The following is a 17,677-nucleotide window of genomic DNA, read 5'->3' as shown; positions in this document are numbered from 1 at the left end:
GAACTGCTATAAACTAAAGGAAATTAAAGAGACGTGGCATCTAAATGCAATATGTGATTCTGAACTACATCCTTTTGCTGTTAAGGACATTATTGATTTAATTGATGAAACTTGAATAGAGTTTGAGAATTAGATGGGAATAATCTATAAATTCCAATTTCTTGATTCTAGTGGTTATATTGTGGTTATTTATGAGAATTTTTTAATAGGAAATATAAAACTAAATTTTGAGATAATGAAAACTAAAGTCTCCAAAGATGATGGGACATCAAGTAGGCAGCTTATTCTAAAATGAGTCAGAAAAAAATTCTTTATAAAATATTTAAAACTTTTCCAAAGTTGTTTTTTTTTCAAAATTTTAAGAAACCGTAAAAAGGTTGTGAAATAAAATCTCAATTTTAGCTCATTGATTTTGAACTCTGTTATTTAAATTCACAGAAAATTATTTAAGTTATAGTCTCTATTTCCCATTTTTGCAGGATCATTGGCCAAGGGAAATCCATTTGGATTTTGATGCTAAGTGGGAATGCACTCTGAAAAAAATAAAAGAAGATTGTTCATTTGCTTCAATTTATACACATCTATGGGGAAATGTTCCTCGAATATATGATGCAGTTGTGACCATGGAGTCAAGATTAGAGGAATGTTCATCTCTTTTGGAAAACCATGCCTCCCGATTGTTTCAGTGGGACACTATGATTTCCAAGACAGGTAAACCGTATTTCTTTTCTTTTCTTTTTTTTTTTTAATAGCAAAGGGGAATTAAGATTTCAGATGGAATTAATATTGCTAATCAGCTGACCTTAAGATAGGCTTTTTGCCTTAAATTAATCCTTCTCTGATATTAAAAGTAAGTTTCTGGGTGTTGTGAGGCGGCTCAGTGGCAGAATTCTTGCTTGCCATGCCGGAGACCCAGGTTCGATTGCTGGTGACTGCCCATGCAAAAAAAAGTACGTTTCCTGGTTTCTTTATATGAGTAATGTGTGTGTGTCTGTACGATTATGTGTATTCTCATAAAATATCTTGAATTATAAGGTATCTTAAGAAATATCTTTTTAAAATATCTTAAAAGAATTCGTATAAGAATATATTTGTTTTATTTTAAAATCTCTTTATTTCAAAATGGTCCAATAGAGACCTTTAGTTGAACATGTGAAGTGCTACTAGCACAAAGCTTAAAACAGTAGTGAAGTTTGTTAAACTGGAGCAGAGAGTAGCAGAATGTCGTGGAAACAGTCAACAGGGTTACATCAACTGATATTGGAATTGGTGACAAGCAAGTCAGCAAGGGTCATGATGGGAGAAGAGAAATATCTAAAACCCAGAGTAAAAATGGTGAGAGTTAACCTTGCATGCACTAGGTTAGCTTGTAGGGGGATAAAGGCGGGGGGAAGGGTATCATTTAATGTTCCAAGAAGGCATTTACAGGAAATTCCAGAAAGACTGGCCATGAGTCCAAGGATAACAACTGTGTAGCTGCTGATGTGTTTATTTATATGTTTTCTCCTGATTTGCTTAGCTTTGAATGCCTCTAACTCTCTTCTGGACAAATTTTTTTGAACATTGAGAGCATTTCACTATTTAGAGTAAATCATTTCTCTTGGAGATGAGGGATTGTCCTTTCTTGTCAGGACCTTTGGTTTTTATTTCTGATCATAAAAAGACATCCTCCATTTGTCTCACTGATTAGAGAGTCAACTAGAGTTGGGATTGTGTCCTTCACAGATCTCTTGAGCCATATCTCACAGTGGGCAGAAAAACACTCAACTTCTTTATTATCACTCTGTTACTATGAACTACATTCTGAGAATTGAGGCAGTTTTAAAATAAAATACCAGAAAAAAGTAAGGTTATGTTTTTGTAAGCAGGTTCACAAGAAGGAGATTTTAGGACAAAAATTATAAAACAAATATATATACTGAACAACTATTATATTTATGTCTGCCAATTATCTTTTGAATAGGCATTCTCTAGTTAGGGAAATTCTTTCGTAATGCTTATGCTTTCCCAACCTATATGTTGGACTCCCTGGTGGCTAAGATTCAAGCATTTAGTCTAGGTTCAGTTGGTCAGATTCACGCATAGGAGATTAATTTGAATGTGGAAGATTCTCCGAGTGGAGTTTGCATTTTTTGACTGGGGAAGGTGACAACAGAGCCGTAGCATTTAGTATCTATGACACAGCAGTAGCTATGACAGTATTTCTCCCTGAAGAAGGGGGCTTCCTTACATTGGCATGGCAGTGATGGAGCAGTTTGCTCTAATATTTAGAGGGCAGCTGTAGTGGCTTTTTTTTTTTTTTCATCTAGCCCATCTCATGGTATAGTTTGGGGTATTTCCTAGAGACTTGGCCTCTGCCCTATTGTTCCAGTTACCCATAATTCTAAGAGCTATCTAATACCCTTTGCATAAAATTCTTTCAGTTTAACCAGCTTGCAGCCAAGACTCCTGTAAGCTATTCAAAGATGTATAAAGATTTTAAACTCCTTATATATACCTCTGCTTTTACGCCAGCATCTACTCCTTAATCTAAGGCCATATAGCTATTACAGGTATTTTTACTAGGTGTGTCCAAATCCTCTAAGGCACAATAGAAGAAAATAATACCATTTACCCAGCCTCTTTTGTAGTTTGGGCACAAAACCGTGATCTGAGCACCTCAGACTTGGAATGGAAAACTAGTAATTGAAATCATCAGAGACCACCCAGAATTCATTCTGTGGTAGAGCAGTGATTATAACATCCAATTTCTAGAGGAAACAGAAAGAGAAAAAGAAAAAAAAAAGTCTACCATCATTGGAACAAAGCTGGCATTTCTGCTCAGCAATGTTTGCAGTTCTCATGGAACCTATGCTGTAGAGTGATTTGGAACATTGCTCTTGGATGCATAGACTCCAAGCCAGATCTTTTGACCTTTCTGGAGTTCCTATAAACTACCCTTTTATTTTTAAATTAGTGAGCATTTTCTATTGCTTGCAACTAAAACCCCTTCTAGATACAAAGGGAGTATATCTATTAAATTTTAAAATGTGTTGCCAATTCCTTTCTTAAAAAAATGTATTACTTATAATTCTGTTTTATGAATACCTGTTTTGCTACTGAGAAATACTGCTTTTTTTTTTTTCAGTTGTGCCAGTTATTAAGTTCTCAGCTCCAAACCCACCCTTTTCTACTCTGCTTTGTGGTGCTTGAGGTTGGGACTCAGCAAACTACCCCTTTGCTTTGTTAAATGGCTTCCTGTTAGGTCCTGCCAGTAATCAGTATCAGAGAGTGGCTGGAAGACAGGAGGAGAGAAGAGATTTATTCCTTCCAAATTTACTTGTTTTTCCCATCAGTATTTAGCAATAGCTCTTCATTTGGGCTTGCAGTACTTGGTCTAGTCCCCTAATTTTTCAGCATTTCCAGAACCAACCTCACCTACCTCCAAAGTACCAACATCCTGAACAAAATCTCCACTCCTTAGAAGTCTGAGCCTCAGTTCCTCAGGGCTGCCTTTCTCAGCTCCTGAAGTGTCAACACCAGTTGAGGTATATTCCCTCCTGAAAGAGCTGAGTCTTACCTCCATCATGTCTTCTAAGTTCTGATAATTCCTATTTTTTCCTTTGTTTAACCAGCCCTGGGGGAACGTTCCTGCTTCTTGTAGTTAACTGTTTCTGTGTAACTGCAATGCCCCTTTTTTTGTTTATCAGTTTTCTCATACTATTTAACCAATTCCTTAAAATTGTGGCTGTTGAAATATCTGGTGTGTTTTTGTTTACTGACTACACCCTGACTGATCCATCAATGGTTTTCATCTTTGCTAAACTGATAGATAAAGAATTATAAAATATTTAAATGTTTCTTCATTTTTAAAGGATATATATATCGTTGTGAATTCTGATTTTTTTCAAGGTTCTTATGGACATTTGGATAAATATAAGGCATTTCTGAATAAGAAATATAGGAAAAAGAAGATAATGGTATGATATTTATGTTTCATCTTCCTTGAAAAAGAAAATATAATCACTTTAATTCCATAGATAAGCGCTGGTAATTTTAAATTTCCTTTTAGTTTTTGAATTAGTCATTTATTTATCTTTCAGTATCTATCATCTATCTATCTATATCTGATCTATCAATCTAATCACTCTAGCTCTGTTTTTGAAAAAGCTGGGCTCTTGCACTTTTTACATATTTAATACTATAGTATTCACATTTTCACATCAGTACAAGTTAAGGTATCCATATCCCATCTTCTCATTATTTAATAAACTTCTTATACTCGTTGACACAGGTTCCAATCATCTTCCTTTTAAAAAGAATTAACAATTCTTTTTATGACCTTTAGAATTAATTTAAATTTTGTTTAAGATTTTGATTAGAATTATAATAAGCTTTTGAATTATTTTCAAATACTTAGCCCTTTTCAAAAATATATTCTAAAAGTATATAATATTTAAGCTATAAAGATTGTGCCACCACTAGTCCAGCCACCTAATTTAACATTATTTTTTAAATTTCAAAATAGCTTTTGCTATTTTTTCTGATTATATAAGACTAATCATTTTAGAAAACTGAAAAAAAAGAGAAGCACAAAGGATAAAAGATAAGCATTCTGAGTGTGTCATTTATGGATAAATCACATAAATATCTCTGTTGTCATTTTTCCGTTATTTTAAAATTTTTAGAAAAATCAAATAGTAATACTTTTTCTAATTTATTAAATGCATTGTGAAATTTTCCATCAATAAATATGCTTCTACAGCATTTTAAAATGGAGGTTCATAAATAAACTAGTGTGATACCCTTTTGTTGGATATGTAGGTTAGCTTTCATTATTCACTATTATTTGCAAAGCTGTTATGAACATATCTGTAGATAAAGATTGCTTTTATCCATGATTATTTTCTTAATATAAATTTCCAGAGTTGGATCCACATGTAAAAGTAAATGTGACATCCTAAGTGTTTTGATAGCTATTACAAGATTGTTCTCTAGAAAGGCAGTACTTATATTTGTAACAATAGTGTTTGTGATCGATCCCTTATCCACTCTCTTATCAACATTAAGTATCATCGTATTTTTTTAATTTAAGTTTGCAAACTTGATAGGCAAAAATATTGTAGATTGCATACTTTTTACTAATGAGGTTGATTTTTATGTTTTTATTAGCCTTTTGTTTCTGTTATTGTGAATTGCCCATTTATGAACTTTGACTAATGTTTTTAATTGTTCTTTTTTTATTTCTAGGAGCTTTTTATGTTTTGAAAAATTAACCCTTCTTTGTTAGTATAACATAAATATTTATACCAGCTTTTTTTTTGTCTTTTAACCCAAATGATTTTTTCCTGTATAGAATTTTATATTTTCATGGATATATAATAATATTTATTGAAAATTTTTGCCTTCGTGCCATGTTTATTAAGAAGACTGTCTTCATCACAAGCTCATAGATATAGTCACGTGTTTTCTTTTATTGTTCTACAGATTTTTTTTTTCCGCAAAGGATTTATTTTTGCATAAGAAAATAAAATATAAAGATCTTTTTTTTTACTTTTTTTTCTTTTTGTGAAAAATAACATTTATACAGAAAAGCAATAAATTTCAAAGCACATTACAATAGTTGTAGAACGGATTTCAGAGTTTGGTATGAGTAACAGTTCCACAATTTTAGGTTTTTACTTCTAGCTGTTCTAAGATACTGGAAACTGAAAGAAAAGATAATCATACCAAACATCGATGCAAAAATCCAAATAAAACAACAGCAAATGAAATCCACTATTACATTAAAAATATGTAATGATCAAAAAGGATATTCAAAGGACATAAGGATAGTTCAACTTTCAAGTCCATCAGTCCATCAGTAAATTTGTATGGGTTTTGTTCATATAAGTTCTGTACATTCCCTATTAAATTTAACCCTAGGAATCTTCATTTTTTATTACTGATATCAATGATATTGTTTTTCCATTATGTTATCAAATGTTTTATTATAGGTATATAGGAAATTATTGTTGCTATATGGATTTTATTCCACAATGTTTTTTGTTTTTCATCTTGTCTCTGACTTTAATGAAAAAGATGCTAGTTCTTTGCTATTAACTATATTTAAAATATTGAAATAGCTATCCTTTATAATATTGAGGAAATTTATTTTTATTCCTAGTTTGTTAAGGACATATAGATATAGATATTGATATGGCTCTAGATATAGATGTAGATGAGATATAAGATATCACCATGCTCAAAAACTTGAAGAAAAATATCTGTGGTTTAGAAAAGAAGAGAAAATTTCACTGTGGTGAAAGCAGAAGCTTCTTTTATTTTTTAATCTGTGAATGTGACTGAGTATATTAGAAGTTGAACTATCCTTAAAAGTCTTTGAATATACTTTTTGATTATTATGTTTTTAATGCATTAGTGGATTTCATTTGCTGTTGTTTTATTTAGATTTTTGCATCTATGTTTGATAAGTTATGATTATCTTTTCCTGTTTTATCTTTTTTTGATTTTGGTATCAAAGTAATAACTCAGAAAATGAGTTAACTTTATCTCTTTTCCTAGTCTCAAAATAGTTTGTTGAATATAGAAATATAATTTGTCTTTGAATGTTTGATAAAACTTACCTATGATCTTTTATTGATTTATTTAATATAAAGTAGAATGTTTAGCTTGATAGAAAAATTGCGTGGAAATTTACTAATTCAACATATATCAACTTGTGTACATTTTTCAAAACCTAATATTGATTGAAATAAAGCAAGTTACTGAGTAATATGTACAGTTGATACAATTTCTTTACATTTAAAAAGCACCCAAAAACTCTATATTTTTCACATATATTTACATATATATGTAGAATTATTTTTAATGGAATGGAAGGGATACAGACCATACAAATGATAGTGACTACCTCAAGGAAAGGTATCACAGAAATAGAACTAGAGATTGTGGTAAAAGAGGAGCTAAATTTTGTATTTTATTATATATAAACCTCATATTTTATGCTTAAAGTGTAGCCTTGAAGCACATTTTAAAATGTCAATAATCATCCATCCTAGGTTGTGGGAATATGGGAACATTGGTAGTGTCATATTATTCGTTATAATTTTCTATATATTTTTTAATTTTCAAAATAATTTTTAAAATTGGGACTATTGGATTTCATTTGATGCCTTTTCAAGATTTATTGAAATGACTATTAGATCAATTATTCTAACACATGTTTTAGTAATTATTCTTATTCTGAAATATGTTGTATCAGATTTTTTTTGGTCAGGATTAGGACACCATTATTTACATATGTTAATTAATTGAACAAACTTATGAAATATAAAAACATCCCTTAATTTAACGTTTTAATGATTTCTTCTAAAAAATGTTTTCCAGCTTTCAGATGAAATGGAAACAAAGAAGAATATAGAGGTATTTAACTTTTCTGTTCTGCTAGATTTTGTATCAAAGGTATTATGCTGGGTTAAAAATATGTCTGCAAAATATAGATGTAGGAATAGATATAGATAGGGACCCTAAGGGAGAAAGAGTTGGGAACAGGTATAGAAGCTTTTCTCTTTCTGTCTAGTACATTTCTTTATGGTTAGTCTAGGTAAAATTCTTAATCATTTAGTATATGTCAAATTTAGTTCTCAAATATAATTTTGTTTTGTTTTTGGATTTGGTTTGTGACTATTCCAGCTACCTTAATTTCAGAAAAGCAGAAAATCTGAAGATTATTCTTAGATGCAATAAATATTTTTCATTTAATTTAGTTAAAAGAATAGAAACAATTATTTGTGCTAATGAATGATAGTTAAGTATTATTCTATCATCTGTGGTCATATGAGACTACTAATCTGAGAAAAGTGAAATAATTACTGTTCTATATTTCCCTCCTTCTAGGGTTGCAACTTCTCAGGATTCAAAGCCAATGAGCTTACTCACCTACCCAGACATTTGGATGCTGAACGAATTTATCTTTTTATTTTAAAAGCCCATAACTTTGATGTATGTGAGCATTTTTATTATATGATAAACTTGGAGAATATGATTTAATGAATCAGACCTTTATTTAGAGCAAAGATAAATGTGGTATTCAGCAAGTTTAATCCTTTGGGCATTAAACCTGGCTAGAAGGACCAGTAAAATCTAAGATGTTGATTACCAGAAGTAAATGTGTTAGTCTTTGTTGCTAAAGTCTGAGGTGCTAGTATGCATTCATTGTCTTGGCATGTGACTGTAATAGGTGATGTTCCCTTCATGTTCCTGCTATCAGCTCAGTATATTTTAACCAGCTCATTTTGACCCCATAATAACATGAGAGCCCTTCCTCACACCCCCATTGGGTGTTCTGTTTAAGCCTCCAAGTGTCCTGGGGAGTTAGAGTAGTATCCCTTCTGAGTAAATAAATGAAAAACTGCAGGCAGGCAGAGGAAGGTGACTAGAACATAGGGCGGTGATTGCTAAGGGTAGTGAGTGGGGCAGGGAGAGGGCAAATAATAGTGATTTGGCACACATTTAAATACTAGGTAATCAGGTAGCAAGGTTTCTAGTTTCTGGAGGTTTGAACAATGTTCCTTGCTCCACTTCTGGGCAGACTTCCTTTCAGATACCTCTCTGAGAAGGAGTCCTAGGTTTCTTGGCTCTTAGCATGGTCTCTGATCCTCACCTCTCTTTTCCCCATTCCTCTTCCCCTTCATTCACCCCCAGCCTTTCTGTGGTTTCCACCCACATGTTCTTGATTCCTCAATACAAAGACCCTGTCATTTACCTTTTCTTAGTGTAGTCCTATATAGTCCATCAAAGGGATATGATCAACCATTAGACCGTAATGAATCAGTTCCAGCCATTATTTTCTGTCCTTTTGTTACTCTCATCATGATGAAATGTCCCAAGAAGTAGAATCTGACTGAATTGATTTAGACCTCATGCTTGCCCCTCAGGGAACAGCAGAGCAATACCTACAGTTCCACCTAGAATGTTTCAATAATGGCACTATTTTGTATTTTCCATGCTATTTAAAAATGTTTTTCAATGATCTTGTACATTTTATGGAATTTTTGTGAATGGGATAGGCTTAGTTTGCCATCTTGATGCAATCACCTGATCTCATTTTTGTAGAGAAAAATATAGATTTATGGATAATAGAAATCCCGGAAAACGCTCATTGCTTATGCCTGAGTCATGAGAAATATTTATTCCTTTCTCTGATTATTTCTATTTTTCCAGAATTTCCATAGGGAAAAGTTTTCATTGTTGTAAAAATAAATGAGTACAAATTATTCTTAAATAATTTTATGTGTTCTATATAATCTATTATTTTCTTTCTAATTCTAACATCATTCTGTATTCTAAGTTGAGACTATATTTTAACCATATATAATTAAATCTAACAAAAATCATGAGGCATTCATGTAGATGTGGTATAGATGTACAGATATGAGGAATTTTGACTATAGATAGCTGTGCTGGTTTGAATCTGTTTTGGACCCCAGAAAAGCCATGTGCTTTAATCCTCATTCAGTATTGCTGGGTGGGAGCATTTTGATTGTTTCCATGGAGATGTGACGCACCCAATTATGGATGTAACTGTTGATGAGATGATTTCCATGGAGGTGTGCCTCCACCCATTGAAGGTGGAGTTCTTTACTGGACTCCTTTAAAAGAGGAAACCTTTTGGAGAGAGTCCTTTTTGTAGAGCCACAAGAAAGCCAGCAGACGCCGCCATGTTTGCTATATGCCCTTCCAGCTGAGAGAGAAACATTGAACTTCATCGGCCTTAGTTATCTTTCCCTGAATGCCTTAAATTGGATATTTCTATTGACTTATTTTAATTGGGACATTTTCTCAACCTTAGAACTGTAAACTAGCAACTTATTAAATTCCCCCTTTTAAAAGCCATTCTGTTTCTGGTATATTACATTCTGGCAGCTGGCAAACTAGAACAGATTTTGTATATGGGGTCCAGAGGGTGGAATGTGCTGGTTTGAAAGGATGTATGGACCCTAGAAAAGCCATGTTTTAATCAAATTCCCATTTCATAAAGGCAGAATAATCCCTATTCGATACTGTATGTTTGAATCTGTAATTAGATCATCTCCCTGGAGATGTAACCCAATCAAGAGTGGTTGTTAAGCTGGAGTAGGGGAGATGTGTCTCCACCCATTTGGGTGGGTCTTGATTAGTTTACTGGAATCCTATAAAAGAGGAAACATTTTGGAGATTCAGTGAGAACTACAGCACCATGAAGCAGAGTCCACTAGCCAGCACTTTGGAGATGAAGAAGGAAAACACCTCCTGGGGAGCTTCATGAAACAGGAAACCAGGAGAGAAAGCTAGCAGATGATGCCATACTCGCCACGTGCCCTTCCAGCTGAGAGAGAAACTGTGGTTGTGTTCACCATGTGCCTTCTCACTTGAGAGAGAAACCCAGAACGTCATCAGCCTTCTTGAACCAAGATATCTTTCCCTGGATGCCTTTGATTGGATACTTCTATAGACTTGCTTTAACTGGAACATTTTCTCGGCCTTGGAACTGTAAACTAGCAACTTATTAAATTCCCCTGTTTAAAAGCCATACCATTTCTGGTATATTGCATTCTGGTAGCTAGCAAACTAGAACAGTAGCTCAGAAAATTTTAGTATTATTGAAAGAAACAGGAAATTAAGGTGTAGAAGAGGGTATGGGGACATATGACAGGCAACTGGGCTTAAAATATTTTGAGTTTGTGTGCTAATTGTATGTATTTCGTTTATTAATACTCCCAGCTGATTCCAAAAATAAGTTGGCTTATGAAAGTAGGTACAATGCAATGGCATTAAAATAAATAGATGAGGAAATGAGAGTGAAGGAAGAATAAGTATAGGAAAATAAGAATTCCACAGAAATAATTACTTTAGCATATGAAGATATTGAATTTATGGATCTGAAGCTTGGAAAGAGAAGTCTAATTCTGTTGATGCATGCTTAAAAGGGTATCTGTGGAATTTATTTAATTCATATAACTCTAGCCAAACTCAACCCTGCACGTACAGTCCTAGGTTAAACTTCTTGAGGTCATAAAGTGCATAAAACTGCATATTATCTTCTGTGTCATACAAAACAGACCCTTGACTATAAATGGTGCTGAGTGTAAGTTTTATTGAATTGGACTGAGTATAAAACAACCTATATTGTGGCTATAAGAGAAAACTGAGCCACAAGCATAGTGATATAGGCAAATAACAATTCAAGAGAATATTAATTTTTCCACCCTAGAGTCATAGAAAAGAATTGTTCCAAGTCAGACATTCTATAGATCTTAAGTGATGTTTACATTTACTTGTATCAAAAAATATATATCAAAATAAGGAGGAAGCATTTAGTTTTTTCAGTAAGTTTTCAATTTTGGTGGCCAATTTCCTGCAATTCTGAAGAGGAGTTGCTTTGGCCAAATCTAGATACATTTAGAAGAATTTAGAATTTTCTTGAAAAAAAAAGATTTTGGTGATGTAAACATAAGTAAAACTGATAATTGAAGCAATCAGGCAGTTAGTTTACACTAAAAATACCTTTACTTGAAATTTCCAAGTGATTTAAACAAAAGTATTCAGTTTTTCCTCTGTATTTCAATTATCTAATTTTCTCTTTATGTTTATGTACATTACATAGGTTCTTTTAATTAAAAATACTAAATCTAAATTAAAGCTGTTACCAGTGCACTCCATACTATTCTTAGTGTCCTATTAACTGTCCACCAGGATACATGATAAACAACTTTCTTGCATAAAAGTTTACATGAAATTGCCACAGTATGCTAAGCCCCAACCAACAGTATTCCTGAAAACTTCACTATCTAAGACGCTATACCAGTTTTACTTAATAAGTTTATTTTTGCAGAAACATAAGACCTCCAGATTGTTGCTATACCAGATAAGCCCTGAAACCCAGAGTTACCAGCTCTCCAAGAGCATCAATCAGTTTCATTCCTATACTCCATAAGGTTGTGTGAGGGTTAGATTCGTGTGTCACTTTGACCACATGATGGTCCCCAGTTGACTGGTCAAGCAAACACTGGCCTAACCATTACTTTAAGGATATTTTGTGGCTGGTTAATGAACCAGAGGCTGGTTTATTAAATCATCAGTCAGTAGATTGTATCTATAACCAACTGAGGGAGTGTCTTCCACAAGGAGAAAATCCAGTCAGTTGAATTCAGTCCAATCAGTTGAAGACTTTTAAGATAGAAGAGAGAACTTTCATTTCTTCTTCAGCCAGCCAGCCTTTCCTGGAGAGTTCATTGATGACTTTCATTGGAGTTGGCAGCTAGCGATCTGCCCTGTGAAATTTGGATTCATGCATTCCCATGGTTGCGTGAGACACTTTTATAAAATCTTATATTTACAGATTTTTCCTGTTGATTCTGACTTAGAACCCTGACTAATACAGCTCAACACCATTTTCCAGCTCTAGGAAGTTAAAATGGCCATTGCCCAGATATCCTGAAGATTGAGAGATTGATCAAAATAGAGGGAGGAGTTGTAACAGAGAAGTTAGGATTTAACAAACAATTATGACTACTGAATTCATTATATAGATGTTTCTTTTTAGTTTCTAGTATATTAGAACAGACAGGAGGAAATATGGGAAATTGTTGAACTATAATTCAGTCACCTTTGATATTTGATAATGATTGTATAACTACATAGCTTTTATCTTCTGAACATGTGATTATAACAACCTTGTGTTATACCCCTTGTATAACACCCCTTGTGTCTGATACCCCTTTATCCAGCATATGGGTAGATGAGTAGTAAAATAAAGACATGCATGGAAAAAATATTTGCATGATGTCCTTTTTGCAGACTTGAGCTTGAGGAATAGAAACTCATACCTATTAGATTTCATTTAAAGAACTCTTGGACTGTACTGTATCTGATATTTTTAAAAAAAATAGTGAACAAAAAGATAAAATCTAATGAAAGTGCCTATATAAGAAAAGCCATATAATTTCTAGTAGTCATTTAATCTTTGTGCCAATTTTGATCATTTGTTTACTTAGGGAGAGCACTATGCTTAGACAGATTCTAGGATCAGACCAGGCTCACTGGAATCCGATTCCATGATTGATTGTGGGTATCTTTCTTCAGTGTGAAAGGGGGAAATTTTGGGATTCTATCTTGTGTTTTTGCTATTCTTTGTCTATCCTGTACTGTCCTTTCAACAGCTACTATTCAAATGTGGTTATTGAGTATATGGAATGTGGCTAGTGTGACTGAGGAGCTGAATTTTTAATTTAATTTAATTTTAGTTAATTTAAATATAAATTTTAAGAATAATACTTGTCAGTTGAGAAACTTTTAAGTATGATTGGAACAAATTTGTAACCTTACATTTTATAAAATCTAAATACTGATGTAGTATTTCTGATGAGAATTTATTGTTCGAATTGAAATGTGCTATAAATACAAAATACATACCACATTTCTCAGACTTAGCACCAAAAAAGAATATAAGATACTAATAATTTTATATTGATTATATGTTGAAATGACAATACTTGAAATGTATTGGGTTCAATAAAATATTTTATTAATATTAATTTCACCTTTACTTTTTTAAACAAGGTACTAGAAAATTTTAAATTATATATGTGGACTGTGTTAAATTTCTATTGGACAAAGTTTGTCTATAACTATTGAATACATGCTCTTAACAAAGCCTATTTACATTAACATTTTATAATGTATTTTAATTTTATTCCCATATTTTTTTTCCCATAGGAAAAACTTTTTAAAATCTGGAGGACTCATTTTCTCTCAGAACCCTCTATTGCTCTTTTGCATGATTCATTTTGGTGGTGGTTTCTTCATAAATTTAAGGTATAATAATTTTAAAACTTTTTTTGTAAGTTGATTTGCAGCATAGTTAGCCTTTCATAGAGGTAGCACTAACAGAAAAATATTTTTCTGTATCCTTTTATAGAGATTACATTTTTAGTATTCAAGACATATTAGAAATCCTGTATGAGGTCTAACTTTCTTCCACAGGAGATAAGACTTTAATATGAAATTCAAAGATCCCAGCTTTTTCATTAATCAGAAAAGCTTAGTGAATTCAGACATTGTGATGAATATTAAGTTTGTGGCTTTAGTCAATACTATAATGTTCTTGTAAACACTAAACAGAAAACCTACTGCAAATCAGTGACACCTATGCAAGGAGTTTACAGACTGGATAGAGAGAGTCTTCACTTCACTCAGAAAAGTCAAAACTGATTCGGATTAAAAAGAAAAAGTGAGAGGTATCTGGAAAACAATATCAGAAAAAAAATTAAAAATAGTAATGGTAAGAGAAAAGAAATAACAGGACATATGTCTTAAGTTTGAGAATAAGTGAGCCTAGGAAAAGTAAAGAATATCAGTGATTGCTGTCTGGCCTCTGGATCCCAGAAGGCCAGAAAACAAAATAACTGAGGAGATGACAGTGTAAGCATCAAGAAGGTATATCACCTCCTTAAGGAATCCTGAAGATGAACTCAACACTCCACCTTTCTAAATTAGCTCAAATTACCCACAGAAAATTGCTTATGAATTTCCCAAGAAATTTAATAGCATGAAGTAATAGGTGTCACCAACTTTGTATGCAAACCACTGAAATAGTGTTTAATGTTAGAATCATTAATGTAATTCTAGATTAAAATATTTATCCTGTATTTCTGATATTGTTAGGAGCTGAAAGAGGCATTAGAATTGCTTTATCAACTCCACAAAAGTAATTACCTAGGGAAATTTGTGAAAGGATTCACAATAAGGAGAGTTTCATTACCTTAAATTTCTTTAGCTCTGGATCCCGAATGTATGTTTTCCCACAATAACAGAGGGAAACAGTACTTTACCACTTAAATCAGTTAGGATAATATATTACAAGGTTTTGAAAGCAACATAATATGTCCTCCTAGTAACTATTCCATCAGACCATAATAGAATCTTGTTATTTTAAACAAATGGATTTGCCACAAAAATATTACTGATCCACTACATATTTAGAATTTTCCTTGTAATCATGAGGAATTGGAACTTCTTTATCTTTAATCAAATTATTCTCTAGAAATTACCAGCTTTCTGAAACTAAAGTTTAATAATTTAGTAATTTTTAAGTGTTGTACTTTAATAATATTTCCAGTATCACTCATGATTTTTGACATCTTTTGAGTAGCAATATATGATTCAGCTGAGTCAGTGTTTTTGGGAACTGAGTAGAGCAGTTTGTGACTCCAGATCAACCCATTTCTGGTATATTGCATTTGGCAGCTTTAGCAAAGCAAAACAGATATACAGCTAAATTTGAGGAGAATTGACATCTTAGCCATATTGAATTTTGCCATCCATGAACATGAGATAGTCTTTCTTTTATTTTGGTATTTTTTTCATCTCAATATCTTTGTTTAAGTTTTATATGCAGTGCTCTTGTACACTTTCAGATTTATCCTTACGTATTTTATTTTCTATTGATTTAGTAAATGCTATCATTAAAAAATGTGACTTTTCAATTGTTGTTAGAATATAAAAATACAGTTGATTTTGGTATATTAGCCTTGAAGCCATCAAACTTGTTAAATTTATTAATAAACCATTAATAATTTATTTGAAGATCTTTTTACATTTTCTATATACACAATCATATAGACTATAGATAAAGATAATTTATTTTTCCTTTCTAATCCTCATATCTTTTATTTATTTTTCTTGTTTTGTTACACTGGTTAGATCCTCTAGTATAATGTTGAATAGAAATGACAGTAGGCAAGTCCTTGTCTTATTCCTAATCTCAGGACAAAAGTTTTTAATATTTTACCTTTAAGTATGATGTTTGCTATAAGTTTTAACTAAATACCCTTTATCAGATTGAAAAAGTTACTTCCTACTCCTAGAATACTATATATTAATAAAATCCACCAAGAATAAAAAACCATGATTAATAATCATACACCTGTCAAGGTGCCCAATAATGAATAAGGCAAACAATGGCAAAACTGAAGGGAGAAATATACACATCTACAATAGTAGTTGGAGATTTCAATTTACCACTCTCATTAATAGAACATCTAGACAAAGATCAATAAGGAAACAGAGAACTTGAATAATATGGTAAATGAAGTAGACTTAATAGACATGTATAGAATTTTGCACCCCCAAAGCACCAGCATATAAATTCTTTTCAAGTACACATGGATTGTTCTTTAGGATAAACCACATGTTGGCTTATAAAACAAATCTCAATAAATTTTTAAAAGATTGAAATTATACAAAGTGTCTTCTCTAATCATAATGGAATGAAGCCAGAAATCAATAATAGGTAGAGATCTGGAAAATCCACAAATACATATACATTAGATAACACACTCTTAAAACAATCAGTGGGTCAAAGAAGAAATTGCAAGGAAAATCAATAAGTATATGGAGATGAATTGAAGTGACAACACAACATATCAAAATGTATGGGCTGTTCTAGCCTCCTATATTCTGGAGCATCTAGAAGGAGAAATCTGAGAGGATCATATGGTAGCCCATGATCTGTACTGTAACTACTTACTGAACAGTGCTTTGAAAACGATTGCCTTTTTTATTTCTTTGCTTTGTATATATGTTATATTATATAATAAAAAGTTAAAAATGTATGGGCTACAGTGAATACAGTACTGAGAAAGAAATTTACAGCTCTAAATGCTTACAATAAAAAAGAAAGAGCTAAAATTGAAGACAATTGCACAACTAGAAGAACTAGAGCAGCAAATTAATCCCAAAGCAAGCATAAGGAAAGAAAGAAAGATTACAACAGAAATAAATGTAATCGAGAGTTAAAAAACAATATAGAGAAGTAACAACACCAAAAGTTGTTTCTTTGAAAAGTTCAATAAAAATGGCAAACCTTTAGACAGACTGACAAATAAAAAAAAAGAGAAGATACAAATAAAAACAGAATTAAAAAGGATCATATGGATATTATGAACAACTGTATGCCAATAAGTTAGACAACACAGATGAAATGAACAAATTCCTAGAAACATGCAAACAACCTACACTGACTCTAGGAAAAATAGACTTCAACAGTAAGTAAGGATACAAGTAAGAATATTGTATGTCATCATAAACTTCACAAGAAAGAAAAGCCAAGAGCAGATGGCTTCACAGTGAATTGTACCATCATTTCAAAAGAATTAATATCAATCCTACTCAATCTATTCCAAAAAATTGAAGAGGAGGAAGCATTACCTAAATCATTATGTAGGGCCAATATGACCCTAATACCAAAGCTAGATGAAGATACTATAAGAAAACAAAATTACAGACCAGTTACTCTTATGAATATAGATGCAAAAATCCTCAACAGAATACTTGCAAATCAAACCCAACAGTACATTAAAATATTTATGAACCATGATTAAGTAGGTTTTATCCCAGGTATGCAAGGTGGTTCAACATAAGAAAATCAATTAATGTAATACACCACTTTACAAAATGAAGGAAAACACTGCATGATCATCTCCATTGACACAGAAAAGGCATTTAACAAAATCCGGCATCCTTTCTGATAAAAAGACTTAGAACACTAGGAGTAGAAGGAAACTTCCTCATCATGATAAACAGCATAAATGAAAAACCAAGAGCTAGCATCATACTCAATGGTGAAAGACTGAAAGCTTTCTCTATAAGATATAGA

The 17,677-nt window shown here is 32.3% G+C and overlaps 1 protein-coding gene across 10 annotated transcripts in view; it reads left to right on the top strand.

Annotated features, from left to right (window-relative positions):
* FAM227B (family with sequence similarity 227 member B) overlaps positions 1-17,677 on the top strand; it is a 310,848-nt gene that overhangs the window by 33,672 nt on the left and 259,499 nt on the right. For 9 of the 10 annotated variants that reach the window (XM_077127827.1, XM_077127829.1, XM_077127825.1 and 6 more), the window contains exons 4-8: positions 480-711; positions 3,892-3,959; positions 7,369-7,404; positions 7,879-7,983; positions 13,738-13,836. In XM_077127827.1, coding sequence (XP_076983942.1) covers positions 480-711; positions 3,892-3,959; positions 7,369-7,404; positions 7,879-7,983; positions 13,738-13,836 — 540 coding nt within the window. Of the gene's footprint in view, positions 1-479; positions 712-3,891; positions 3,960-7,368; positions 7,405-7,878; positions 7,984-13,737; positions 13,837-17,677 lie in introns of those variants that run through there. The other variant, XM_077127830.1, reaches the window with a different exon arrangement.

Source organism: Tamandua tetradactyla, chromosome 14, assembly GCF_023851605.1.
Source record: "Tamandua tetradactyla isolate mTamTet1 chromosome 14, mTamTet1.pri, whole genome shotgun sequence".
Lineage (NCBI taxonomy): Eukaryota > Metazoa > Chordata > Mammalia > Pilosa > Myrmecophagidae > Tamandua > Tamandua tetradactyla.
Note: the sequence above shows the minus strand (reverse complement) of the source record. Positions and strands in the feature narration are given on the sequence as shown.